The 27,045-nt window shown below is 53.0% G+C and overlaps 13 protein-coding genes across 13 annotated transcripts; 9 read left to right on the plus strand and 4 right to left on the minus strand.

The window, feature by feature from the left end:
- Positions 1 to 165: 165 nt before the first annotated feature.
- On the plus strand, positions 166 to 2,651 carry MGL_1047 (uncharacterized protein; the record flags this gene model as incomplete). The annotated part of the gene is made up of 7 exons (XM_001731727.1): positions 166 to 341; positions 375 to 476; positions 520 to 573; positions 690 to 723; positions 789 to 832; positions 1,174 to 2,427; positions 2,471 to 2,651. The coding sequence occupies 7 exons, from the start codon at positions 166 to 168 to the stop codon at positions 2,649 to 2,651; spliced, it is 1,845 nt and encodes a 614-aa protein (XP_001731779.1).
- An 895-nt stretch (positions 2,652 to 3,546) lies between these two features.
- Positions 3,547 to 6,315, minus strand: MGL_1048 (uncharacterized protein; the record flags this gene model as incomplete). The annotated part of the gene is made up of 1 exon (XM_001731728.1): positions 3,547 to 6,315. One exon carries the CDS (start codon positions 6,313 to 6,315, stop codon positions 3,547 to 3,549), a length of 2,769 nt encoding a protein of 922 aa, XP_001731780.1.
- Positions 6,316 to 7,390: 1,075 nt separating this feature from the next.
- On the plus strand, positions 7,391 to 9,028 carry MGL_1049 (uncharacterized protein; the record flags this gene model as incomplete). Its single annotated transcript, XM_001731729.1, has 1 exon — positions 7,391 to 9,028. One exon carries the CDS (start codon positions 7,391 to 7,393, stop codon positions 9,026 to 9,028), a length of 1,638 nt encoding a protein of 545 aa, XP_001731781.1.
- Positions 9,029 to 9,595: 567 nt separating this feature from the next.
- On the minus strand, positions 9,596 to 10,742 carry MGL_1050 (uncharacterized protein; the record flags this gene model as incomplete). The annotated part of the gene is made up of 2 exons (XM_001731730.1): positions 9,596 to 9,649; positions 9,771 to 10,742. The coding sequence occupies 2 exons, from the start codon at positions 10,740 to 10,742 to the stop codon at positions 9,596 to 9,598; spliced, it is 1,026 nt and encodes a 341-aa protein (XP_001731782.1).
- Positions 10,743 to 11,374: 632 nt separating this feature from the next.
- MGL_1051 (uncharacterized protein) lies at positions 11,375 to 13,228 on the plus strand (the record flags this gene model as incomplete). Its single annotated transcript, XM_001731731.1, has 1 exon — positions 11,375 to 13,228. The coding sequence occupies one exon, from the start codon at positions 11,375 to 11,377 to the stop codon at positions 13,226 to 13,228; it is 1,854 nt and encodes a 617-aa protein (XP_001731783.1).
- A 1,098-nt stretch (positions 13,229 to 14,326) lies between these two features.
- On the plus strand, positions 14,327 to 14,686 carry MGL_1052 (uncharacterized protein; the record flags this gene model as incomplete). The annotated part of the gene is made up of 1 exon (XM_001731732.1): positions 14,327 to 14,686. One exon carries the CDS (start codon positions 14,327 to 14,329, stop codon positions 14,684 to 14,686), a length of 360 nt encoding a protein of 119 aa, XP_001731784.1.
- A 755-nt stretch (positions 14,687 to 15,441) lies between these two features.
- On the plus strand, positions 15,442 to 16,071 carry MGL_1053 (uncharacterized protein; the record flags this gene model as incomplete). The annotated part of the gene is made up of 2 exons (XM_001731733.1): positions 15,442 to 15,512; positions 15,558 to 16,071. The coding sequence occupies 2 exons, from the start codon at positions 15,442 to 15,444 to the stop codon at positions 16,069 to 16,071; spliced, it is 585 nt and encodes a 194-aa protein (XP_001731785.1).
- Positions 16,072 to 16,150: 79 nt separating this feature from the next.
- Positions 16,151 to 17,242, minus strand: MGL_1054 (uncharacterized protein; the record flags this gene model as incomplete). Its single annotated transcript, XM_001731734.1, has 1 exon — positions 16,151 to 17,242. One exon carries the CDS (start codon positions 17,240 to 17,242, stop codon positions 16,151 to 16,153), a length of 1,092 nt encoding a protein of 363 aa, XP_001731786.1.
- A 444-nt stretch (positions 17,243 to 17,686) lies between these two features.
- On the plus strand, positions 17,687 to 19,055 carry MGL_1055 (uncharacterized protein; the record flags this gene model as incomplete). The annotated part of the gene is made up of 4 exons (XM_001731735.1): positions 17,687 to 17,708; positions 17,786 to 18,021; positions 18,052 to 18,135; positions 18,192 to 19,055. 4 exons carry the CDS (start codon positions 17,687 to 17,689, stop codon positions 19,053 to 19,055), a joined length of 1,206 nt encoding a protein of 401 aa, XP_001731787.1.
- A 444-nt stretch (positions 19,056 to 19,499) lies between these two features.
- MGL_1056 (uncharacterized protein) lies at positions 19,500 to 20,538 on the plus strand (the record flags this gene model as incomplete). The annotated part of the gene is made up of 7 exons (XM_001731736.1): positions 19,500 to 19,523; positions 19,608 to 19,626; positions 19,704 to 19,762; positions 19,797 to 19,857; positions 19,915 to 19,980; positions 20,023 to 20,357; positions 20,407 to 20,538. 7 exons carry the CDS (start codon positions 19,500 to 19,502, stop codon positions 20,536 to 20,538), a joined length of 696 nt encoding a protein of 231 aa, XP_001731788.1.
- A 204-nt stretch (positions 20,539 to 20,742) lies between these two features.
- MGL_1057 (uncharacterized protein) lies at positions 20,743 to 20,868 on the plus strand (the record flags this gene model as incomplete). Its single annotated transcript, XM_001731737.1, has 1 exon — positions 20,743 to 20,868. One exon carries the CDS (start codon positions 20,743 to 20,745, stop codon positions 20,866 to 20,868), a length of 126 nt encoding a protein of 41 aa, XP_001731789.1.
- A 1,831-nt stretch (positions 20,869 to 22,699) lies between these two features.
- Positions 22,700 to 24,748, plus strand: MGL_1058 (uncharacterized protein; the record flags this gene model as incomplete). Its single annotated transcript, XM_001731738.1, has 1 exon — positions 22,700 to 24,748. One exon carries the CDS (start codon positions 22,700 to 22,702, stop codon positions 24,746 to 24,748), a length of 2,049 nt encoding a protein of 682 aa, XP_001731790.1.
- Positions 24,749 to 25,431: 683 nt separating this feature from the next.
- On the minus strand, positions 25,432 to 26,877 carry MGL_1059 (uncharacterized protein; the record flags this gene model as incomplete). Its single annotated transcript, XM_001731739.1, has 1 exon — positions 25,432 to 26,877. The coding sequence occupies one exon, from the start codon at positions 26,875 to 26,877 to the stop codon at positions 25,432 to 25,434; it is 1,446 nt and encodes a 481-aa protein (XP_001731791.1).
- Positions 26,878 to 27,045: the final 168 nt, after the last annotated feature.

Consider the following 27,045-nt stretch of genomic DNA (forward strand, 5'->3'; position numbering starts at 1 on the left):
AAGTAGCCACAAGGTGGGGAGGAGAGCGGTTTCGTGTCCGTTTCTTAATCAATCTGACTAGAAGAGACCTGTCAAAGTTCGTTTCAATGCGGTTGATTGACACGCTCACTCACACCAGCCCCTCAAAGCACGTGAAGTGTAGGGAAACTTGACGACGAAACGAGGATGGATGCTGAACCGATAAATGTATTGTTTTGCTGTCTTGGAAACATCTGTCGAAGTCCGATGGCTGAGGCTGTATTTAAAGATACTGTCAAGAAAGAAAATATGATGGACCAATTTGGCATCATTGATAGCTGTGGTACAGCAGATTACCACGAGGGAGAAGAGCCGCACTCAACGTACGTGGAATTCGTTTATTTTGCTGACGATAGATCCGTGCGTGTATGCATGAAGAACAATGTACCTATCAAGCACCAGGCGCGCGCCATTCGGAATGAAGACTTTAACAAATTCCACTACATATTCGGCATGGAGTACGTATGACGGATTTTGCATCTTAGCAATGCTCACACCTAGCACAAACAATGTTAGAAACCTCACGAAGATCCAGCCTAAGGGCTCCAAGGCGAAGTATGTATCCATACCAGCGCGAACGTGCATGTTAACTGACCGACTCTTGTGACAGGGTTATGCTATTTTCTGCTTTGTATGTTGCTAAGAAAAGCATCTCTGACGCGTTGGTGCAGTGACGACAATGGGACTGTGTTCGATCCGTACTTTGTATGTGCTTCTACTGACGTGGCCCACAGATAGGACACCCACTCACACTGACTTTCACAATCCAGATTGGCGACAGTGCATTCTATACCGTATTTGAGCAGTGCCAGAGGTATGCATGCGTGCATGATTGCGCGCCCTCGTCCTATCTTTGTGCCTCCGTACTAACCGCCACGTCTCCCTAGATACTCCAAAGCGTTTCTTTCCTCTATTCTGCGGGGTTCGAACGCGCAATTATGAGCGGTCGCAACACACCTCCACAGAACTCCACGTGCTATAGACTCTTGTGCTGCCAATAAAACCAATGTATTTTCGGTGAGGTGCCGGAATTTTCCAGCGCCACAGGTCGGCGACGAAGTAATATTCTTGCGGGTGAGCGTCATCATCTACCCTGGTTCTCTACGGCCGGATGTCAACCACGTTTATCGGTCAGCGCAGTGCTAACACCATTAGTGTAGCGTCCGGGAAACTGAGAAGGATCCCAACTGCCAGAGTTTCTGCAGATGTGACTCCCCGCACACTTGTGACGGTGTCGTCTGCCGTCACGCATGGCCGTTGTTCGTCCTCTTCCTCGCGATTTGCAAGAGCAAGCTCGCAGCCATCCCAGAAAACAGCAGTATACAATGTGCGTGGTTTTCACAGCTCATCAAATCGTCTTTCCACGCCAAAGGACCCATACGCAACGCTTGGTGTGAAGCGCGACGCGAGCGCGAAGGACATTAAAAGCGCATACTACCAATTAGCCAAAAAATTCCATCCCGACACGAGCAAAGAGCCTGGGGCGAAGGAAAAGTTCGTCGAGATTCAGGCTGCATATGACATTCTAAGCGATGACCAGAAACGCGCGTCGTTCGACCAATTCGGCTCGGCGGATGGACCCAACATGGGCTTTGATCCGTTTGGTGGCGCTGGTGCAGCTGGTTTTGGTGGATTCCATCCAGGCAGCGCGGAAAGCATCTTTGAGTCTTTGTTTGGTGGTGCATTTGGTGGTGGCCGCACTGCTCGCACAGGATTTGGCGGCGAGACACGTGGCGAGGATATTGAAGCGAGTGTCAATATCACTTTCGAGGAAGCGTGTAAGGGCACGTCGCGTACCATCTCGATCAACCCCATCGACCGATGTGGCACGTGTACAGGCTCTGGTTTGAAGGAAAATGCAAAGCGCAGCACATGTCAAGTGTGCCGTGGTACAGGCACGCGCACTTTTGTGATCCAAGGCGGCTTCCAAATGGCTAGCACCTGTCCGGCATGCAGTGGCACAGGCTCGTCTATTGCACCTGGTGATGAGTGCTCTTCGTGCTCAGGTGCTGGTCGCGTCAAGTCAAAGCGTAGTATAATGATCAACATTCCTGCTGGCGTAGATGATGGTTACCGAATCCGACAGGATGGCGCCGGTGATGTGCCTCTTATGGGGCCGGGACCACCAGGATCTCTGTATGTGCGGATTCATGTAATGCCAAGTCGAACCTGGCGTCGACAAGGTACGAATCTATTCTACCCAGCGCAGATTCCATTCTATACGGCCGTGCTAGGCGGTCGCGTCCGCGTGCCAACTCTTGAAGGCGATGTCAGCGTTCGGGTCCCATCAGGCACACAACCTGGCGATGAGATGATTCTTCGCGGACGTGGTGTGCCCCGTCTTGGCGGTCGCAAGAGCTACGAGAACCATGGCGATCTCATGGTACAGTTTGATATTACCATACCAAGGTAAGTGATAACCTTTGCGAGGTCTTAGCTGACATCGATGCAGGTCTCTTTCGAAGCGTCAGAAGGAGCTCCTTCAGCAGTTTGCCGATGAGTACGAGGGTCGAAGCACAAGTACATCATCTTCCAGTACAGACGCACCGCCAAAAGCCGACGATACCAACTCTCCAGGTGGAAACACGAATACGGACGAGTCTCGTGAGAATAATAAGCATGGTGAGTCCTAATAGGCCGCTTCGTGCGAGTGCCCTGGGCACGGATGGTTGGACGTGTCCATTGACATTTTTTGTCGTTTAGATTCTCACCTGAGTTTTTGGCGCCGTATAACTGACTGGTTCTCTGGTAAAAGTTAGAAATAAGGATCATAGATACTGTATACCTGGATGATGAGTGTCAAAGGCATCGAGGAGACTTGACAAGCCATCACTGACCGATTTCTTTATACAACAGTTAATACTGTTGTAATCATATATGTGAATGCTTCCAGTATGGCTCGTGTATGCGCCAATGGTTTAGTGGTAAAATACAGCTTTGCCATCTTCATGACGTAGCTGTGCCGGGGGTTCGATTCCCCCTTGGCGCATGGTTTCATTTTGGTGCCATGGAACGTGAACGCTGGCAATATTTTTGGTCTCAAAACCAACTTTGGACCGTCAGGCGCCAATGGTTTAGTGGTAAAATACGGCTTTGCCATCTTAATGATGTAGCCGTGCCGGGGGTTCGATTCCCCCTTGGCGCATTATCTTTTAATTCGTCTTTTGTTTTGATGCATGGGATATAGTATTCACCTTGCAAGGTTTGGCCTAAGCGCCAATGGTTTAGTGGTAAAATACGGCTTTGCCATCTTCATGACGTAGCCGTGCCGGGGGTTCGATTCCCCCTTGGCGCATCCTTTTGTTACACTTTTGGATCAAATTTGGTTGGTGACAAATAGGTTGTTACCGATGTTATGTAATGTCTGTTTTGCACAGATAGATATGTCTACGGAGTTGCGAAATGCTTTCGGGAATGAAAGCACCTATATGCAAGCCGCTTGTATGTTGTGGCAGTTTCGATAAGACCTAAAATTCGTTATTATTGTTCTGTCTTGGCATCAGGAGGCATTTCTGTGGCTTTCACATGTTATTGATCCACATTCGATTGTGGATTCGCGACGTTGGCTTGTGCTTTCGCAAGATCGTCCGCGGTAGCAATCACATTCTCCTTGGAATCAGACCCCAAAGGATCTCTTTGTTTTACATTATCGCCTGACTCGGACTTTTCCTTGTTTTGCTTGCGTTGTTGGGGGTTCGCGGAGAATTGACGCTGGCCGTCCGGATCTGAAAGGTCTGTATCAAACAAGCGGAAGGATAATGCGCTCTTTTCTTGCTTGTCTAGCATCAGGTTTGCTGAAGCCATCGATCTCCAAACTGGATAGGAAAGTGCAACGCTGAGCTTGTGTCCGTCATGTTCACTTGGCTGGATGTCGAGCACGTAGCTTCCCATTTCAGCACCTCGCAAAAACTCACCGACAGAGCCGGGGATCTTTTCCAGTACAGGATAGTACTCACGAATAAAGAAAGCCAGGTCCGACAACGTAGCCTTGAGTACAATCTTGTCATGGAGATAAGGACGCATCGAATACAAAGAGTCGCTTACGACTCGCCAGCGACATGCCAAAGTGGACGAAACATTTTCGCGACGTAGCGCAGCATCTCCGTTAACTGCCATGGCATTCGGCGCTTGCGTAGATTTGCTTACAGATTCCTGCCGGCCAAACACTTTGACACCGCAATTGAGTAAACGAATCTTAAGCGGGTTGAGCGTGGGATGTACACCGGCGCCTGGGCCACCGCCTGCTACAATTGCACGAACTGTGTTAGATGTCAAGTACACGCTTCGAAGAGGCACGCGCTCGGGATTGCGGACGAGCAAATTGGCTACAGGGAAGTTGTGTAAGCCAAACCACTGCACACACGATTGGATCTCGGGATTCATCGGATGGACATAGACAAAAGGATCTTCTCGATACGGCATGCCTCCTGCACCGATAGGTGCATCCGAGTTTCCACGACGCTTAGCTTCACGATCAGCACGGTGCTTATCCACAGGCACGACATCTGGTACCTTGCTTGGGTTTGATGATGCGTTCTGAGAGTCTTGAGAATCCTGGCCATCTTGTGCTGCCTCTTTGGGGGCATCTGGCTTGACACGCTTTGCTTCATGTTCACTTTCCTCAGAAGGCCGCTTTGTACGTGTGCTTGTTTCGGTAGCATTCGCATGGTCATTGACTGAGCCGGCGCCGGGTGCATTGTTCGTATTGTGGTAGTCTTTGTTGCCATTGGCACTGCTCTCGTCTTGCTCGGCTGCTAACAAATCCTTGGTGATGGCATCCATAGCACGGGACATGCCCGGGGCCATGGAGGCTGACTCTTCTGGGGTCTTGGGCTTCTTCTCGAGCACACATACAAAGAACCCCCCGGTATTCTGCATGTGAGGGTATACACGGATGCAGCGCTCGAGATGAAGTGTTTCTTCATCGCCCTGCGGCCAGAGACTCTTTGGTGTTCTAGAGGCCAGGTCTGCATCCACGGCCTCGAGAGCATCCCAAGAATCAATCCAGGGAATGCGTGGTAGTGGCGTTGTCGTCTCTGGCCTGTCTTGTTCCGCCTGTTGGTCTTGCTCATTGTGCTGCTCTGGTTGAGTATGAACAGGCGGCTGCGCGTCAGAGTCAGCTGTCTTCTCCTTCTCAGTCTTACTACTGGCACTGAACAAGTGAGCGCCCCGCCCCGGCGCTACTTTCCATGATGTCATGCCAGGACGTCGCTTGAGCGCCGGGAGCATGCTGGATGCATCAAACACGGTTACATCGCCCTGGAAATGACGCAAAGCCGCAGCAACGACGGCTTCGTTCTCGATTGGATTAAGAGAGCATGTTGAATACACAAGTCTGCCACCAGGGCGAAGCAGCATAAGACCGCGGATCAAGATGCGCAATTGTAGCGCATGTAGACCGGTGCCATTCATGGGTGTCCAATCCTTCCAGATTGAGAGGTTCTTGCGCAACGTAGCATCGCCTGAACAAGGGACATCGGCAAGGACGCGGTCGTATTTGAGCTCGCGCTGGCAGATGGGGTCAGATGGTTGCTCGCCCTTCCATGCGACTTGAATATTTGCCATGTTACTGGCATCGACATTCGTAACGCACAGACTAGGCGATGGCAAGCGCTGCGCCTGATGGACAAGCATGTGCGCACGTTTGGTGTCTGAATCGTTGGCAACGACAACACCCAGTGGCATGGGATCAAACGCATCTGGCGAAGATGTCAAGGGCGAATGGATGGCCTCGATAAGTTGAGCTGTCTTAGACCCAGGAGCTGCACACAAATCGAGGACGAGGTGCTCAGGCCGCACGTCGAGAAAGAGCGGCGGAAGCATAGAGACAGCTTCTTGACGTGAGATGGAGCCGACCTCTGTTTCGTGGACCAAGAACTGCTGGAACCGCTTAAACTCGGGCGACTTTCGCAGGACATTCTTCCGCACATCGAGGTGCCAGCCTAGTCCCTCGGGGTACCATTCTAGCTGGCGAGGAGGCGTCACCTTCTCGCCTTCGAATTGCACGTTTGAGAGGAACGGCAGGTAGATCTTGTTCATAGCATCCAGCAGCTGGCGCGCAGTGGGCTTTCCAGACGTAATGCGGAATGTCGTTGGCAATGGCGTACGCATCGACTCGATGAACGTGTCCCACTCTTCGTCTGGCACAATGCCCTGGCCCCGATAATACGCTTCGAACTTGGGACTGCGTTGTTCAAAGGTCGTGTATTCGCCATGACGCTCACCACTACCACTACCGCCTGAACGCTTTCCTCCACGCGCGCCTGCACCGCGCCTGTATGCACGACCGCGGCCCATGGTTGAGAGGTTCAATGAGGTCGTTGTCCAAACCGGACGATGCGCTGCTAACGATCGCTGGTTCCTGAGGCGGGTGGCCAAGCCGAGAATATGTCCACGTGACACTGGTTGCGACATTTGAGTCGCGCCCAGTCCAGTTGCGGCGGCGGCAGAGGCGCTGGTGGCAGCGAGAGCAGCAATTGCGCCTCGTGCACGGTTTTGACCCATTTGGTCGAGGCTTGCGTGGATTCTTGGGCAGGTCGACGTTGACGTTCGTGTTTCGGTCAAGCCCATGTTGCGAAGCCCACCGACGGCACTCTCACTTACCAAGGAGGACGTGGAGGAACTCCGTCGCACAACACAGCAGCTTGGCTCACAAGACGTTCGTCTCACAGCCAAGCCCCCTCCCCACTCTCGACACGATGTGAATGTGCCGAGTCGGGAGGTTCCGCGAATCATTGACCCAGACGCCATCGCACGAAGCGTGCGTCGCGACTTACATGAATAAGGCGCAACTAGAGAGTAAGCGTTGCGTCCGGGTTCTCGGTGCGCATGGGCCAGCGAAGTAGACGTATACGGCGATATACGACTTTGGATCGATGTCGTGCACGGAAGTGGCACGGCCAACATCCATCACAATCTTGTGCCAATATGAATCAGGTGTGCGCGCAAACAGAACGGTGATGACAAGTCTCTTCTTACGTTGACAAGCACGCTTGTCGTCCATTGGCTCTATGCTAGACGTGTCTCATCACTGCTTGCCACCGACCCCTTGCCCCAACCACTGCGGGGGCATGACCAGCACATGTATATAGCCTACTAGGTACATCTCCACTAGCCTTGCAAGCTGCCTTTAGGGTCATTTGACGCATGTTCTGGTGCGTAGGCTCGACGTTCGTGAGAGATGAGACAGGTGTTCTAGCGTTGGGCTGTGAGTGACGGGGCGATCCAATTCACACGTCACACACACACACACACACATACACATATCGTCGGTTCCTAGACTAGGGAACGACGCAGCGCAGTACACGGCATGGATCCCGGATCAAGTCAACGACTGCGGCCATACCAACGGCCACGTGAGGAATTGACGTTCATGGCAACGGCGCCCCACATAAACACGTCATCATCATATGGGAGATCGTCAGGATCGATGCCAGGCTCAAGCACGGATGGAGGCAGCAGCTCAGCAGTGCAGCTTCCGCGGACGACGAACCGATATTTGTCGGCAGATGCAGATGCTGCTCTTGCGATGCGGTCAGACAAGACGACAGTGGGCGCTGTCGTCACAGGGTTGCTTGTGAGTGGTGCATTGCAGTATACGAGCACGTGTCTTGCGATGCCCTTTGAAGTTGGTAAGCTCTTGCTGCAAGTGCAATGGGTGCCACGGGAAGACGTCTGGAAGCGTGTGCAAGCATCGTCAGGCACGACACTCCCAAGGCGCCGGAAGCGTAGTACGAGCGAGTTGGAGCAGGATCCGTGGAGTGACGCGCGTAGTCGGTCGTCATCTGCTTGGGCTACCGGGACCGACCCGGACAATGACGCTGATCAAGACGGCATGAGTGCTCGTGGTGCAGGCGGTCATGCCGATGGGGATGATGCCTGTGACTATGAGGACGATGAGGACGACGATGCACCCAGTAAGTACTTCCGCGATCCGTCTGATGTCGCGAGCACATCAGCGTCGAGGCGGCGCGTCGACAAGCATGGCTACGTTGTGCCAGAAACACAGGAGGATGCTAGCACACGGCCCGAGTTCCTAATGCCTGTGGTCGTAAAGGGAGGTGTGTGGGAGATGATCAAGGCTGTCGTACGTGGAAAGGAGGGATGGATGGGTCTGTGGAAGGGCGCTTTCACAACGTTTCTCATGGACTTGTCATCCACGACGCTGCAGTCGATCTTGTCGGGCATCATGTCCATCTTTGCACCAACGGCCCTGAATCCTATGCCCATTGCTTTCTCGCCGCAGCCCATCAAGACGCTGACTCTTTTGATGACGTCGCATCTCATGACGGGCATCTTTGTGTCGCCGCTGGATCTGATAAGAACGCGCCTCATTGCGCAGTCGACGCTCCCTCAGCACCGCAAGTACAAGGGTCCGTTCGATGCTCTGCGAACTATTTTCCGCGAGGAGGGTGGCTGGCGCACCACTTACTTCCACCCGAATCTGCTGATTCCGACGATTCTCGACTACCTGTTCCGCCCACTATTTGCGCTGAGCGCGCCACTACTGATTGAGAATGTGTTCCATCTTGATCCAAGCGCATACCCCATTTCCTATGCGCTGGCCGAGCTCGTTATTTCGACGCTGTCGCTAGGCATCACACTCCCAATCGAGACGGTCCGTCGGCGTCTGCAGCTGCAGTACCACGAGCCACTGCGCAATGATCGCGTCGGCGGACTTTTGACCGTGCCGAACACGAGCACGGCACGCCGTGGTCTCCGCACATGTGTCGAGACGCGCCCTGTGCCATACACGGGCGTCGCCGAGACCGTGTACCGCATCGTAACCGAGGAGACTGCAGCTCGATCCGTGGCACCCAAGTCGGACGATGGTGCCATGTCCGACGACGAGGCACCCACTGTCGCTGCCAGCACACATACCCGACTTAGCGGCCTGCGTGGTCTGTATCGTGGCTTGAGCATGGGCGTGACAGCCAACTTGTTGGTGTTTGTACTGACCTTGTTAACCGGCGAGCGGCAGACACAGACGACCGGTTGGGCCGAATTGTAGCTCATGCCCATCCTAGTGGGCGCAGGTGCCCGTCTTACAGTGAACGTAGCACAACATAGACCGCCACGACATGCATAAGCACGAGAGCAAGCATGGTCCCGAGGATCTGCAATCGCTCTGCTTGCGGCACGGCCTGCATGCCGATCTTGTGCAGATGCTCTTCGAGCTCTGCACCCATGGAACGCACCGAAAACCGCTCTGATACCCACCGCTTTGCTGTTGCTGCGACCTGGGCACGAGTTCCCTCGTCCCATGCAAGTATTGTGCTGCATGCAGCTGCCCAGGCGTCCGCACTCGGCGGCCGTAGAAAGCCCGTCATCGCACTCGTATCCATGATCTGTGTCTTGCCATGGAGACTGACGGACGTTAACGATGCATCTAAGACCGTCTCGAGTGGCCCACCCGTATCTGTAGCGACGACGGGGACGCCACATACCATAGCCTCGAGCGGCACGATACCAAAGTGCTCGTTGGTCGGTGTGTAAAGCAGGGCTCGCAAACTCGGGGCATGCAGGAGAGCATGAAGTAATGCACTCGGCAAAGACGGTAGGAAAATCACATCAGCCTTTAGTACCTGCTCGGCCTTGGGTGGCAGCACGTCGTTTGTGCGCGACGGGGGCGCTCGGTTCCATAGCGTAACATGCGTGAGGCCTAGTGTATCGGCCAGAGACTGGAGCGAGTGGAGAGTCTCGATGTTATCGCGAATCCGTGCATCGTAGCCACCTGCACAAACGAGACGCACACGTGTCTCGCGCTGAGCTTGCTGCCGCAGACGTGCGACAGTGTGAAGGGCTAAGGGGATGTTTTTCTTCGCCTCAAAGCGGTTGATGGAGAAAAACATCGGGCAGTCATTCGCATGAATCACACGCTGAACCAGCTCCAAATGCTCGCGGGCATACGAGCCAACCTCTCCTACCTGCATTGTGCACGTGCTTACATAGGTGGCCATCTCACGCTCAACGTGCTGCGCCGTGTACATAGCCTCGTCGACGGCCGGGTACACGACGGAAGGACGTTTCGCAATCCGAGGGAAAACGCGGTGGAAGTGTGTGGCCGTGAAGCGAGAATTGGCGACAATCAAATCGGCCCATTGCGTCGTAGCTTCCTCAAGCACATCGAGTGGGAAGCGGTATATCGCACGCACAAGCGCACGGAGACCTCGCGTGCCTCGCTGTCGCGCCAGAGCAGCGCTGATTTCTTTGTCAGGGAAGTGACAGTAGTACATGACGCGCCGCCCACACAAGAGTTTGATTAAGGGTATCGCTGTTGGTAGTTGGTCAATAACAAACACGTCTGGGAGCGAGTTGGTCGGCACATGCGTTAGTGACCTGTACACATGTGGCAAGTGGCGTGCGAGTGACGATCCATACGCTGCTACCACGACCTGCATCACAAGAGACAACTGCTGCAGAATGGCCATCGGCAGATGCAGCATGTGAAATAAGGAGCGCGGGATCCATGTCTTCGCGTGGATGACCTCAAGTGTGCCATCGCGTGTGGGCTCAAACGCGTGCGACGCGTCGAAATGTGATGTCAAGATGTACACCGTGTGGCCGCGGTCTTGCAGGCTTTCTGCCGCGTCGACCACCAGACGCTCGGCTCCCCCGATGCCTAGATCAGGATGCACAAACGCCACGCGTAGCGGCGCGCGAGCTGCGCCCGTTCCCTTGGTCGGCCTTTTCTCGCATGTGCCCTTTGCTTTCCCTTGTTGCATGCCAGTCGTGTGTGCCCACTCGTGCGACTAGGTGTTGGCGTCCGTCCCGACCGCCTTACTCCGGCACACTCTCACGCAGAATGGCCAAAATCCAAAGGCATGTTGTCACACCCTCTTCCCTCTCTTGGCCGAAGCGCGTCACTCCAGTGGCCACGTAAGCCCACCTACCTGGACTGCATTCTTTTCCCCCATACGCGCGGATAGCTTCTTCCAGCCATCCACAGGGCCAAGGGACGCACGTTGTAGGGTGGAGGGATTGGGTGGACATGGACTGCTCCGCACCGGCGGCCCCCTTTTTTTCCCCTAGCTGGGCCAGGTTGAGCGCATGCATGCCTCTCTGAGCGGGTATAGCGCACGTGACTCTAGACGCGCACACGCGATTATGCGCGTGTGCATATCTCCATGGGTGTGGTGGAACACAGGCTTTGAACGCAAGTCACACGCGTGTGTCTTGGGCCCTCAAATTGGCAGGTGTGTGTCTGTGTATATATTTTGTCTGGACATTCCTACCGTCGTGACTGGCCGCAAAGCTGGTGGGGCATTTTCACGCGCGCGCCAAAACACACATTTCCGGACATACACACACCCACAACCACACACGTACTGCAGCGTGGGAGGGTTTGTTGCCTGCTATGCGTACATCGACGATGGACGTACCTGGATCATTTGAGGAGCAGGTACGACGTGTAGTAGAAAAGGAATTGAAACTGCCGATGCACGCACCGAGTCACATTCCAAGCTCTTCGTTTCTATCGCCAGCACCGGCAACATCTCGTAGGTATGCATCGTCGGCCACGAGGCATCGGCGGCGCAATCCATATGCGTTGGAAGACTCAGATGAGAGCGGCTCCGATGAAGATATTGCTGCTCGCATGTACTCGCCTGGCAACCATAGTGTGTTCCTGGCAACACCCAATCGGCGCTCTTGGTCGTCATCAGCACGTCGACCTTTCGCCAGCCATGTCCGCCCACATGAGCGTCCATCGTTGAGTGAGCAAGTTCAATCGCGTCTGAACATATCGCGCCTTGCGGGCACGGGCAACGAAGATGAAGATATCGATTCAACCGTCTTGCCTTCGGACCGGACTTCACGAGTGCCACGGCAGGACCGGCCATCGTCGCCTGACTCACCGTACTCCTCATATGCGTCGCAGGCACCACAGGCACCACAGGCATTGCACAGATCATCGTATCCTGGCTTGTACACTCGGCGTCCTAGTCCTCTGCAGCACAGGTCTCCGACGATGGCCAGCCGTCATTCAAGCTCAGATACGGCTGTGAACAGCGATGCAAATGAGAAGGAGTCGATGAAGTCGCATGCATCTCGCATGTATGCTAATCTTCCTTCGACACTTCCATCGGATATCCAACGTGCCGATCAACAGCTCCATGTGCTCACACAGTGTATTCAATCGATGGATCAAGAAATGCAGCACCTGCGTGAGGAGCAAGGCACCTCTGAGGCTCTTGAGCGGATTCGCCAGCGCCTCGATGCTCTGGAATCACGGGTCACTAAGCATAGTGCGATGTTGGAAGAACAACGACGCATGATTCTTGATCAGCGCCAGACACGCATGAACAGAGAAGGTACATCAGCAGGAGAAGCAACTGGAGCTCCCGTTGCAGCTTCGCCTTTGCCTAGGACCAAATCAGCCACGCCTACACGGCCTGTCTTTGATGCAAATAGAAATGCGTCATCGCCCACACGTGAGGCAGCAGACACCGGTCGAACGGCCCACCCGATGCCATCCTACACTCCTGCACCGACATCTGCTTCCACGGCCATTCCCACCTCACCGACCGTTCCCGCTGCTACCTTTTCTACATCAACAGCGCCAGCAGCGTCACGCACTGAATCCATGAGGACCGTCGAAACTGTCGTAAAGCGGATGTACGATGAACTGCAGCGGCTGGCACGCGCCATTGATGGAATGTATTGTCAGCCACAGCCTGAGCCGCCGTTAACACCGCCACATGATGTTGACTCGCCAAAACAAGCGTCATCCCTCACTACGGATGAGCCATCTGACTCAGCATGTAGCGCACAGGAGCGTTACGAAAAAATTTGCCAAACCGTGGCTGATGCATTGGGCATTTCATCGCCTCCAGGTAAGACCTCATCATCATCGTCATCACGCAAAGAGCGCATTCGCGCGAATCTTCGGCAGCGCGAAGCTGATGATGCGGCAACAGAGTCGCTCTTGAGCCGCTTGCATCATACAAAGTCGCCGCTTCTCTCCATGTCCGAAGTTCGGATGCTCGAACACCTATTTGAGCAGCATCGTCGTGAGTTTTTACATCAGAAGCAGCTATATTGTGAACTGGCCGATGAGCTCAAATGCATGGAGCCATCTATGGATGCAACGAAACGCCGCATCCTTGCTGAGCATGTTCATGAGTCGATCGAATCCCTGGAGGCGGAGGCCACGCGCATCAATGGACTTCATGCACATCTCGTTCGTCATGGTCGTGCTACGTTAGTTTAGAGCTCGTCACAAGTTAGTGCGGCTTCTTCAGCTACTGTACAATATTTTAGATAGTCTCTGCATCATTATCATTCTCATCAACTTTTTTTTTTTTTCAAATCGCATGCACCACCCGCTATGTTCCCGCAGTGGTTGCCTTTTTTGCCCTCGTGCAAGCTTCACGACGTGCGTTGGATTTTATCAAGCATGACTTGCATGCGAGCGCCCAGATCTGGTTGACCACGCTGCTTTCCCAGCCGACTGGGACTTGTGCGGTGCCAGAGTGCCCTTCGCGCATTGCGCTCCTCCAGCGCCTGCTCTCGCGTCCGAGATGGTTTCGTCACTTCACGTGGTTGTGACTCGGTGTGAGTCGATGATGGTCGGTAAAAGTATGGCAGCTTCTTCTTTCGCTTTCCTGTACCATCTGATGCTTGCGCAGAGGTGCTAGTAGTTGGATACATCGTCTCGCCGCTTTGCTTACCATTCGTTTGGTCCTCTGAAGCAAAGCGGCCCAGGTCGTGTGGCTCGTCCGTCTCCAAATGTGTCGAAGAGGTAGGCTCGTCTTTCTGTAACATCTTGAAATACGCCCTTTTTACTTTCGCCTTGTGAATCAATTCAGCCTTATGCTTTTTCGCTGACGTGTGAGATCCATCTGGGCTACACCGTTCCAACAAACATACCTCGACCAATGTACGCGCCATATGGGGCGTTTCTCGCACCAACGTGAAACCCCTCTTTAGTTTTTTGAGGATTTGGACTTCCTCGAGTACGGTGCTTCACGACACTCCGCTTGTCCTGCCGGCCCATGTGTGCGTGCGGGTATGTTTAGAGTGACGTGAGCGGAGTGAGCGGAGTACGCTCGCGGTGTTTCGAGCCGTGTCAAAAGTCAGTGCGCCAGCTGTTTTGAAAAAAACCAAAAAAATCCACAATTCATATCCTGCGGACCCAGGCCTGTTGGCGAACATTTCATCGCGCAGATTTCTTACTCAATGATGAGACGAACAATGCACATGTCACGTGACATGACAGGAAGGCTGAGGCGCGAGCCGTCAACTGCGCGCCACCTTTCTCTTACGCTTTCGACCAAAAAAACAGAAGGACATTGGCATCAGCAAGCGTATGAGCATTCAGAACCTGGCCAGTTACGACCCTTTTGCGGACGTTGGTGACGAGCTTGCCCCCAAAGAACTCGCTGAGGAAACGAAGAAGACGTCGCAGGTGAACAGCTACGTCCACATTCGTATCCAACAGCGCAATGGTCGCAAGACTCTGACGACTCTTCAGGGCCTTCCCAAAGAATACGACCCGAAGAAGCTTCTCAAGGCGTTCAAAAAGGAGTTTGCTTGCAATGGCACCCTTGTCGATGACGAGGAACTTGGCCAGGTCATCCAACTTCAAGGCGATCAACGTCAAAAGATTTCGATGTTCTTGATTGAGGAAGGCATTCCCAAGCAAGATGTCAAGGTGCACGGTTTCTAAGCGTACGTGCTTTCAGATGGACATCCCTATGAACGGATGAATGTGTGTGCATCTTTGTCTCTGGTATGATTTCTTTGTGTGATATACGGTTCATTATGTCGCACGCGCCAAGCGTGCTTCCCTTGTTCTATGATGTACTTTGCAATCTTCCATTGGATTGTTTGGACAGCAACAGTAAGATGCCGAGGAAGAAGCCCTCCGTCATCTCGACGACGAGTTCATCGATATTGTTCTCCCCTATACTTGCTTTGGGAATATGATGAAATGAATGCGTTGAAATGCAATTGTCTATATAGTTGTAAAGTACACGCTTTTTCAATGATACTAGTTTTGTCACCATGCTGCTTGTTTCCACCAAGAGATATTTTCCAGAGGAATAATGTCGACCTAATTTTACGATGGTAGCTCAATTGGGAGTCCCTTCACTTATCGCTCTTAGTGGGAATGGGGAGTTTGACCCGGAGAATTGTGTGTGTGTGTGTGTGCCACGGAATCCTGTCAAGATTGAACGCCACTCTCGCATAACGCAGCTTAGCTTGGTTTGCGCCCCAGTCCCTCCAACGTGCTGGAGTCTTCACGACCCAAGCGGCCCAGGTCCATGTCCTTTGCATCACGTGCAGATTCGGTCTTTTTTTTACCTGCTTAGCAAGCAAAATTTTTCGACAATTTTACGGAGTCGAGTGCAGCTTACTGGGAAAGAGTGGAGACAGAGCAAGTAAGGCGAGTGTCAAGTTCACTACCACACAACGACGGACATGGGCAAAAAGAAGCAAGTGCGTAAATTTGGCGAAGTCAAGCGGATGTTGAATCCCAAAGATACTCGACTGTACGTACTTTCTTATCAGAAGATCGCATGGATCTAATGAGACAGGAAGCACAACCAAAAAGAGCAGGCTGTTGCTCAAGCACAGAAAGAAGAGGGAAAAAAAAAGTATAAAGAGATGGCTGCTTCGTCTATGTTTTTTCAGCACAATTCTGCGCTGGGACCACCATACCGTGTTCTTGTTGATACCAACTTTATTAACTTTAGCTTGCAAAACAAAATTGAGCTTGTGCAGGGTATGATGGATTGTCTGTACGCGAAGACAATTCCTTGCATAACTACATGCGTTCTTTCCGAGCTAGAAAAGCTTGGACCTAAATACCGTATCGCGCTTCGTGTTGCACGCGATCCGCGCTTCGAGCGGCTAGAGTGCACACACAAAGGAACGTACGCAGATGACTGCATCATCGAACGCATCAAAAGCCATAAATGTTACATTGTGGCTACATGTGATCGAGAACTCCGTCGTCGGGTTCGTCAAGTACCTGGTATACCCCTTATGTACATTGCTCGACACAGGTACCGTATTGAGCGTCTTCCTGATCAAGGTGCACCAACGTGAGGCTACACGGAATATATGTGTGCATCTTTTGCTACGACCTCGCGTCCGCTTTTTTTTTTTTACTGTCTTGCTTAGCTCGCTAGCCTAGAGCGATACGATACATATCATCTCCAATCAAATACTTCACAGGAAGCAAGTGCTTGTGCAACCATGCACGCACTGTGTCTGTTTCTGTGCCTGCCACGCGCAAGATCAAGCCCTTGTCAACACTGGATCCTGTCTTCATGTTCCCACCAGGCACGGGCGCTCCCGAGCACAACGGACTAAGACTCCAAAGAACTTCCGGTGGACTCACACGAGACGAGCCTAACGTGCCTCCAGATCGTAGCAGTGGTTGGGGCTGCTGGATTTGATCGTATTCTTCTGATAACGACCGGCATAGTGCCTCACATTCGATCCCGTAGAGAATTACGATTCCAAAACACGTATACGGCTCACAGCGTTGAGCCAAGTCTGTTCTAGTGTCTTCTTGGAGTTGGTCTGGCAGGTCTTGCGCAAGGTGTTGACGGTCGCGTACAATGACGTCGCCATTCACGCGCACCTCGTTGCGACTGTGGTACATGTAGAAATGCCACAATTCAGGGATCCGATAGTCAGTCTTGTTAACGGCAAGTCGTCCCGAAGTAAACCAATCAAGTAGAATCAATGAAGATGACGCGCCGCAATGTAAGTCAAAGCGCTGCGTCTGGGCGTATCGAGATCGTGCAAAGCATGTCACAGGCGCAGGCAGCAAGACAAGAGTGGCATTTTTTCTCACATGGTACCTGGTATGCTGGCGCGAGACTTCGTTGGGGCCCTGCGCACGCATGATTGATGCGACGGGATCACCCCCGCGACGTACTCGATACACATTCGTATTACCTTGGGTAAGCATAAGTAGGCGAGTATGCTCGCCTACATCGATCTCGAGGTTCACACTATCGCCGCTTATAAGACCGCCACCAAAACCTAGGGTAAACAAGATACCAACGCTCTTGATGGGGGCGGATCGATCAGCCGTGTCCACATATTTTGCTGCGTTGACCGTAGCATCATTCGCCGCTTGGACAGGTGCAAGTAGACGAAAAGGGAATTTGCATTCTAAATGCGAGAAACGTGGTGCACCTACTTCGTCGAGGGGTACAGCCCGCCGAAGCACTGCCCTTCCTTCTGCATGTTGGATATGTACCATACAAACGGGATGCAGCACGAATACCTTGGACTATGAGCGCTCACAGTACGGGGGAAGGGGGAGCCGAGGCAATGACATAGCGCCTCCACGCCCACAAAGCTAATCGAGCCCAGGCGCTGACAGGAATCAAGGTTGGACGGGGCTGCATGGCCGAGCCTACGACGGGCGACTGCGACAGTTCATGGACACATTCACGTGCGCAAAAGAAGCCGGGCACCAGGATTATATCGGCTCTCGTGTGCATGTGTTGGCCCTGCACTTCGGCCGAATTGCCCCACGCTGTGTCCCCACGCGCGGGAGACACGCACACCCTGCTTCGCTTGCTGATTAACCGAGTGAATCGCTCTGTCCAAGCCTCAATCTGTGTGCACTACACGCTGAGTCCGGACTTGACATCGGGCTCGCAGCTGTCCGCTACGATTGGATAGTGAGTGCACTTTCATAATGAATGGTATCAAGCTTCAAGGTATGTTCGTGAACCCTATGAGGACAACAGGGGTGAGGGAGGGGTGAGAGTGGACAGGATGCTTACATTGGAAATAGGAATGGACGACCCAAACAAGATCGTCAAGGTGCTAGCCTCTGATGGCAAAAGTGGTGAGCAGCGAGAAATTGCGTATACAAGTTGCCGCATGATTGGCAATGGAAGCTTCGGTGTAGTGTTCCAGGCTCGTCTCGTGCATTTCCAGCCAGATGGCAGTGAAGTCCCTGCGTCCGAATCGTCAGATGAGAGTAATAATGTCGCGATCAAGAAGGTGCTGCAAGACAAACGATTCAAGGTACGTTTCGCGTACACACACTAACAGCAGAACCGCGAACTCCAAATCATGCGTGTGCTTTCGCACCCGAACGTAGTGGATCTGCGTGCCTTCTTTTATACAAGCGGAGAAAAGGTATGTCGAGTCTAGGCGCACTTAGTCGATGTTGTACGTGTGCTAACATGTATTAGAAAGACGAAGTGTACCTCAACTTGGTGCTGGAATACGTGCCAGAAACCGTGTATCGCGCGACGCGGCATTATACCAAGATGAAGCAGACGATGCCCATGCTTCTTGTGAAGCTTTATATGTACCAGATCATGAGAAGTCTTGCGTATATTCATTCGATGGGAATCTGCCACCGTGACATCAAGCCTCAAAACCTACTCTTGGACCCGCGTACAGGGGTGCTGAAACTGTGTGATTTTGGATCGGCCAAAGTGCTCGTGCCTGGCGAACCCAATGTCAGCTATATCTGCTCGCGGTACTATCGCGCGCCCGAGCTCATTTTCGGCGCAACGAACTATACGACAAATATCGATATTTGGTCAACAGGATGTGTTATGGCAGAACTTATGCAGGGACTGCCGTTGTTCCCGGGCGAAAGCGGTATCGACCAGCTGGTCGAGATCATCAAAGTTCTGGGTACGCCGTCGCGTGAGCAGATCAAGACTATGAATCCAAACTACATGGAACACAAATTCCCACAAATTCGACCACATCCATTTCCAAAGATCTTCCGTCCACGTACACCGGCAGATGCGATTGACCTAATCACCCAGCTGCTCCAATACACACCTCACGCGCGTTTAACTGCCGTCGAGGCCTTGTGCCATCCATTCTTTGATGAGCTTCGCGAGGAAGACGTCATTCTCTCGAATGGACGGCCAATGCCTGATCTCTTCAACTTTACCCGAGAGGAATTGTCCGTTCGACCAGACCTTATCAAGCATCTCGTCCCTCCACGTGCTCAAGAGGGTCTACGCCGCCAAGGTATTGACATCAATCATTTTGAGCCATTGCCTGCGGAATCTCTACGGGCCAAGCTCGAGTAGGCGTTGCTCATGTCTCTCATGCCTCTTGATTTGTCTTGCCGCTCAGCTACCATTCCTTTCTATTTCATACAGTTTCTTACTGATCACGTAGATGACTAGTTTCAGGCATGCATTGGATCATGCGATGCTCATGCCTTTTTTTCTGCGATTTCCAACTCAACAGCTCTTTCGTACCATCAGCAAGCACCGCGTCGTCGACTAACCAGGCACGAAATCTGTATTCAAATGAGCCTCTCTCCCCATGTCTTCGCTCCTTCAACTTGATGGGCTTCATCTCGGCCGAAATTCAGGCTCTCGTGAACCCCCGGGGCCTATGCATGCGCGTGTGAGGTGTGTGTGTGCGTGTGTGTGCTAGCCACCCGAGTGAAATACGGTTTGATTCAATTGTTGATTCAGGTCTCACCTCACACGCTGTTGTTGTGAACAAAAGAGGCTTGTCAAAGCATGTTTATTATCAATTGGTTCTGGGTACGTACGATAGTTACGCATGTGTAATCCATCATGGAGAAGCTGTAGGAATACACAGTGAATGTGGCCACTAACACAACATAGGACATTTTGGCTCAGCTGGGTATGTGCGCACGATGTGCCATTTAGCAGCTTGAACTGACGCTGCATTTCTTCGTTGATCTTTGTTTGGTATGGCAGGTCTGACTCACAAGAATGCCAAGATTCTTTTCCTTGGACTTGATAATGCCGGAAAGACTGTATGTGGATATTGTGCACGCTAACGCATCGTAGACGCTGTTGCATATGCTGAAGAACGACCGCCTCGCAACACTACAGCCCACACTTCACCCAAGTATGTAATGCATCGCCCTGTGCGGGAGTTTCGCATGTGATGCTAACCCAAGTTCAGCTTCGGAAGAGTTGGCAATTGGGCTTGTCAAGTTCACTACGTACGATTTGGGTGGTCACCAGCAGGGTACGTTCACGAAGACCATCGACAAATTCTAACGACATCAAGCTCGTCGTCTTTGGAAGGACTACTTCCCTGAGGTCGACGGCATTGTCTTCCTCGTCGACTCACAGGACGTAGAGCGCTTCCCCGAGGCCCGTGCAGAGCTTGACTCGCTTCTTTCGATTGAGGAGCTGAGCAAGGTGCCTTTCTTGGTCCTTGGTAACAAGATTGATGCTCCTGGCGCCGTTTCTGAAGAGGAGCTGCGTCAATCGCTCGGCCTGTTCCAGACGACAGGCAAGGGCTCTGTCCCGCTCAAGGATGTTCGTCCTATTGAATTGTTCATGTGCTCGGTTGTGATGCGCCAAGGCTATGGTGACGGCTTCCGGTGGCTTTCTAACTACGTATGTAACCAAACGTCTATAAGACGATGCTACGATGATGCTAACTTAGATGCAACTGACAGATCTAACAACGACGCGACCAGTCGTTATCATGAGCATATTGTTTGTGGGCCGAAATCCTACCGCGCTCACTTCCATGTCGCGTGAGTCGAGCACGTTACGTTGCATGTGGATTGAGTAAGCATGGGTCATCAACGCTTCCCCCCGTGACCATGAACGGCCCCGGCCTTTTTCTGGTCCGTCCACATGTTCAGGGTGTCTAGTCTCAAGTAGAGGATGAGAATTAATCACGTGAAATATTACAAGCGCATCAACGAGCCGAGTGTTCCAAGCACTCGATACCGCCCTCCAGCGTGCTTTACGACCTACGTCTCTAAGGTGTATCATGGTCAGCTCTCTGCGTCGCGTCAACCGCAAGGCCCACTTTGATGCCCCGGGTCATATTAGGCGAAAGATCATGTCGGCTCCTGTGAGCAAGGAGTTGCGCTCGCAGCACGGTGTACGTATCTAACTTGGACAAATGCCGGCGAGAGAGAGATTAGGCGGAGGCGCTGCATTGTCGCGGTCTTTCGTCGAAACAGGTCTGGATGCACACACCAGCGCGTCTAGCGTATAGTGCAGCGATTTGCTTTGGCTTGAGTACATTACGCCAAGACCAACCTTTGGCCTCGAGCGATTTTTTAGTGAATTGTTCGATCGCTGGCTACAGCTGCTCCTCGTGTCGGGCCTCGCGATATTCATTGACTCTTGCCACAGGATGCGGGCATTGGAAGGTGAATTCGCACTACGTACAGGTTGTGTGAACTCTCGCCGGCATATCGTCTCCAAGCGACTGAAAGTGGCATGTACTAACCCAATAGATCCGCGCCCTTCCTATCCGCAAGGATGATGAGGTGGTCGTTGCGCGTGGTGCATCGCGTGGCGCTGAGGGCCGCGTTGTGCAGGTGTACCGTAAGAAGTGGGTCGTGCATCTTGAGCGCCTCCAGAAGGAGAAGTCGAACGGCGCGACCGTGCCGATCCCTATCCATCCATCGAACGTGGTAGTGACCAAAATCAAGATGGACAAGGACCGGTACGTTATTTCTTTCATGCATTTTGGCCATAGCCCACTGACACCTATCAGCAAGACGATGATTGCACGCAAGTCGGGCAAGAGCGTTGAGGAGATCCAGGCCTAAGTGTTCCCTTCTCTCGTGGTTGATTCCCTGCACTGTAGTATTCCTGCCTGCTTGCCTTTGAAAGAGTTAGGCGCCACTCTATGGCACATATTCCCGCTATAGTTGTGTGAAAAAATGAGCATCCTGATTGCTGATCCTCAGAGACGTGCGATGATGTGATCAGTGTGCCATTATCATGACATGTGGCACAAACCATGACACAAAATGAACCATATTGATTAGTCAGCCGTAATCGAGGGAGTTTCCAGCGAATCGCGCGTGGGTCAGAAGAAAGCCATAAGGGCAGTCTCAATGATTCGCTGTATGTCCCCCCTAATTGACCGACCGCACTTGGCGCCACCGTGGAGCCCTTTAAAAGCTACATCCACTCTCGGCAATCGTTTGCGAATAACAACGTAGGCGTGGCGGCCCCTACGTTGTTGAGGAAGATCTGGAAGAATGCAAGTTTCCGATACCAGTGAGAAATGCTTATGCGTGCCGCCGTCTAACGCGGGTAACGCGTCGCTATCACCAATGGACGTGGTTGCGGTGACAGACCATGAGAATGTCGCTTCTGTTGCACCTGTACGACCGACTGATGCAGCCAGTGTGCCGCTGCGCCTTCATGGATACAGCATGCAAGAGGATGAAGAATTGATGCCCAAACTGGATGAACATGCATCAGATGTTTCGGCCTCCAATGACGTTGTTGCACTGCTGTCACGTTCGGAAAACCTTTGTGTTCGCCACCAGCGAATGGCCGATGAAGGTGCAAACGCACGTCTGCAAAAGGTACGTTTATTTGATCCCTCTCCGTCCCACAACATGTGTACCCAATTCTTTCATACACGCATGCACCGCCCTCAGCTTGCTGTCAGTTCTGTCGCGGTAAGCTGCTGAGGCGGGGACTGGCTGCACCACAGCCGTTCAGGAGAATATGCATGCAAGAATATACTATCCGCGTGGTTTGAGGCACTGGTCCGTGAAGAAAGATGGGCCTGTTGTTATAGATACGTCGGGACATGCACATATGGACGAATACGTTGGACTGAATGACTAACGCATACCCTGCAGTCGATTGATGGACTTTCTTATGACGAAAAGAAAGCTGTTAATACAGTTTGGTCGCTTTTCTCTTCATCGCCACATTCCAGGCGAGCCTTGATCTTGCGCGGGATTCTTACCATGTGTTGTTTCAGCCAATTGTCACTGCTGTCGTCTGAGTTGGCCATGGCCATTCGCATTGATCCATTCACTCTCTTCCCACGCGAGGTGTCGTTGCGTGTGTTGGGCTTTTTGGATGCGATCAGCCTCGGACGTGCAGCACGAGTAAGTCGCTTGTGGCGCTCGCTCGCTGATAACGACTTGCTTTGGCGCAACATGTGTGAGCAGCACATTGAGCGAAAATGTGAGAAATGCGGCTGGGGTCTTCCACGCCTTGTTGACAGTCGTGCCCATGGACAGGATCATTCCATGTCGCTATCAAGGAACTTGACCCCCGGTGACGAGGAGCTCCGACAAGCAGCCTCGGCCGTATCTGACGGCAGTCTGCGCCGAAGTGTGACGGCAGCGGCCAATGCGGCAGCGCTCGAACGACGCCGAACACACACAAGCAACGAAGATACCCCAAATATACCGTCGCATCTGCAGTCTCTAGAAGAGTCACCTCAGCGAAAACGCGTTCGCACCGACGGGCAAGGCGCTGGAGCCGGTGTTTCTGGAAGGAATGGCTCGATCCGACCATGGAAGGCGGTGTATTGTGAGAGATTTGCTATTGAGCGCAATTGGCGGTATGGTCGCTACTGTGTGCGAGTTCTTCGCGGACACACCGAAGGCATCATGTGCTTAGCATTCCGGGAGAAGATCAGTCAGCTGTCTCATCCCATCCTTATTACCGGCGGTTATGATCGCACAGTCCGCGTGTGGAACTTACAAACCGGTGAGACGCTGCGTGTGCTGACAGGCCATGCACGCGGTGTGCGTTGTCTGCAGTTTGACGATTGCAAGCTGATTACAGGGTCCATGGACCGCACCCTCAAGATCTGGAATTGGCGGACCGGTGAGCTGCTTCGCACTCTGGAAGGTCACACGGAGGGCATCGTAAGCCTGACCTTCAAAGACCTTATTCTCGCGAGTGGTAGTGCCGACAGCAGTATTCGAGTATGGAACTGCCAAACGGGCGAGTGCTTCCCCTTGAATGGGCACAGAGATTGGGTGAATGCCTTGCAGCTCTGGTCCGGCTCAAGCTCGTCGAACTCAAGCGACAGCATGTTTTTGTTTTCTGCATCGGACGACTTTACGATCCGACTGTGGGACCTGCGGCACCGAGAATGCCTCATGGTTTTCCAGGGCCATGTCGGACAAGTCCAGTCGCTGAAACTTGTCATGATGGACCAGTCGACCGTGCGCAAACTTGCTCGTGGATCCATGAAAGTATCGGGCGAGACAGAGGGCGATGCTGCTGATGAAGAAGGCTTGTCTATGTCTATGGCGTCGTCGACGTCGTCGCCGGACAATGGGCTGTTATCCAACACGCTTACAGGCCGCAATGCACGCATGCCCGGGTCTGGCAGTGCGCGCCGAATCCCTGCGCGGCTGTTGCGGATGCATGAGCGGCTTTGTGCGGCAAACCTGGTCCCTCCGCTTCCACCGTATGCGACACTACAGGATGTGGAAGATGGAATCTTCGATGGCGTGCCTGACGAAGCAGATCCGATGTCCTCGCCATCGATGCCCACCTCGACATCGGCGGATAAGACATGTGGCAGCAAGTCCAAGCGGCCAGTCCTCGTGTCAGGTTCACTCGATAACACGCTCAAGTTTTGGGACGTGCGTACCGGTAGGTGCTTCCACACGCTATTCGGACACGTTGAAGGAGTATGGTGTGTGGATGCTGATACTCTGCGCATCGTGTCGGCTAGTCATGATCGGACTGTCAAGATATGGGACCGTGATACGGCGCAGTGCCAAATCACATTGGTAGGTCATCGTCGTGCCGTGACGACTGTGACCTTAGGCGATGACAAAATCCTCAGTGGTAGTGATGATGGCGATGTGCGTGTATGGAGTTTTTGCCCACCTGACGATGGTGCTTCTATGACGTCTTCGTGTGGCACACCTGCCAATCCTGTTTCTGCGCCCTCAGCGACATCCAGCACCACCACATCTTCTGCACCACACCCTCCATATGCAAACACAGTCATGACTACAACACCCACCCCTGTGCATTCGTAGCAGTAAATAATACCTAGTAATGACATCAATGTAAAAGATTTTGTTATTCCAGTGTATGTCCCCCTGTGCCCGCACACTAAAGCCAGGCGCAAGTGTAACTATGGCTTGGGGAGCAGGTCCTGTAAAATCGATACTTCGTGCTCCTCCTTCTCCGCAAGATCCACACGCGGCGCTGGCTTCGCATTCCGGAAAACTTTGGCAGCATCTGTGCGTTTCTTAATCCCCTTCTGCAACATCTTGATGATAGACGGCGGTTTCTGATTTGGCTGCATTTTCGTCTTTTGAGCGTATTGCAGATCCGTGAGGATGCCCTGACTGTGAGTATGCTGTGTAGATCGCCCTACGTACACCTAATAACGTCGCGGTGTCGGAGTCCTTGGCCAGGCGCGCCTGCTTCCACTTCTGTTTGACTAGGGCCAGTGTCGGCTCGTCCAGTGGATTAGGCCCTGGCGGCGGACGTGCAGGTGGCGTATCCCGCAAGATCACGCGGCCTACGTGAAAAGCGCGGCGCGATGTGCGTAAAGCGTGCGAGACCCACATCTAGAGTATGTGGTCAATGGCGGAATGGGGAGAAGAAACTGGGCTGGAGGGGTATGGCAATCTTTCTCGGTGTAGGGTGGAACAGTGCACACATTAGGAAACCTGGTGGAGGCATCCACCTCCATGCATCTCGTGTGCCTATTCTATGAGGAAATACGTCGAATTTTCAAAATGCACGCGTCCTGCTGGCAAGATGCGTCAAAAGGCCGAGCAACGACCCACAGTTTTGGTACGATGGGGCGACCATCCCACTCAAAGTAGAGCTCGCTCAGTACGGTAGCAATAAACACCTTCATTTCCAGCAGCGCAAATGCACTACCTATGCAAGCGCGCGGGCCCATGAGAAACGAGAGCCCGTTGTGAGCGGGAAACGCCCTTGGGCCTTTGAGCGTAGGCTCAGCCCAACGCTCGGGGCGAAACTCTTCGGGATCAGCACCCCAGTGATGCTCTGACGTCATGATCGATGTAAGTGGGATTAGCACAATCATACCGCGGTGCACTTGAATGGATCGACCGCTCGACAGTGGGATCCAGTCGGTGTCGGTTGCGACGCGGGAGGTCGTGTGAATCGCCGCCTGCAGCCGGAGACATTCACGCACACACCAGTCCAAGTATGGTATATCTTCAAGCTCTTCGGCACTTAGTGCTCGCTCACAAGCCTCTGTTGGCTCGGCACGTGCGTGAGGCATGAGTCCCAATGCAGCGCGTTTTGCCCCAATCGCTTCGCGCAAGGTCTGCTGTCGCCGCTGATCCTTCGCGAGAAAGAGCAAGAGCCATGCCATTTGCGTCGCCGTTGTCTCGTGCCCAGCAAAAATAAACGTCGAGACCTGCGCATGAAGCTCTGCATCAGTCAGTATTGCATGGTCCAGCACGCTGTGCTTCTTTTCGCCCGACCGTGCCCGCTTTGCGTTTGCATTCGCACGCAGAAGCGACGCCAAAATATCAGGACTTGTGTCGTGAGTCTCACACCGAATGCGAGCTTGCGCGTCGTCAACAATGGAACCGGCGAGGTCAAATAGAACACGTGCTTCCCGACGAAATGCGTGCGACGACAAGCCAATAGGGATGTGCTCGAGGATCGGGAAGTACAGTGTCGCCGTGTCCATGAGCAATGCGTACTTACTGGGATGTGAAGCAATGCGCAGCGTTCGATCCAACGCAGCTGTCAGGGGATGTGCTGCATGTACGATACCACTTGGATGTACGATCAAAGACGCAAGAGCCCCAAATGAAGCACCCAAAGCACCATCGCCCAGAGCATCCAGAGCTGCGGCACTCAATGGTGTGTACACATCGATCAACTGGCTGTCGTGCTCTCTTGTTTGTGTACGCAGATAGGCGAGCAGATTAAATGCATGCTGTTGGAATACAGGCGCCAGACGTTTGATCGCGCGTGAGTGAAAACCAGGCTGAATCGCCCGCCTTTGTCGTCGATGGACCTCACCCTCGGCCACCAGCAAGCCATTCCCCATGACGCCGCCAATCAAGCGCTGGGCGAGACGTATCTTCGGAAATGCATACGCACGTTTGCGAAGAACATGGTCGAGTCCCACCGGATCCGTTAGCATGAGACGTGGTTCACCAAACATGGCCCAAAACCGTCACAGCTCCGCCAAACGTATGCGCCCATTCTCGACATACGGGTATAGCATTCCGCCGGAGGAACGCACGCAGATTGCCCATGTGCCAGCATTCTCGTGGTGGTCCCAGGCACGTCACGGAGCCATGTGAGCCAGCGGATCTGGATGTATATAAGG

The sequence above is a fragment of the Malassezia globosa genome, assembly GCF_000181695.2.
Source record: "Malassezia globosa CBS 7966 chromosome Unknown mgl_sf_2.1, whole genome shotgun sequence".
NCBI classification, from domain to species: Eukaryota; Fungi; Basidiomycota; class Malasseziomycetes; order Malasseziales; family Malasseziaceae; genus Malassezia; species Malassezia globosa.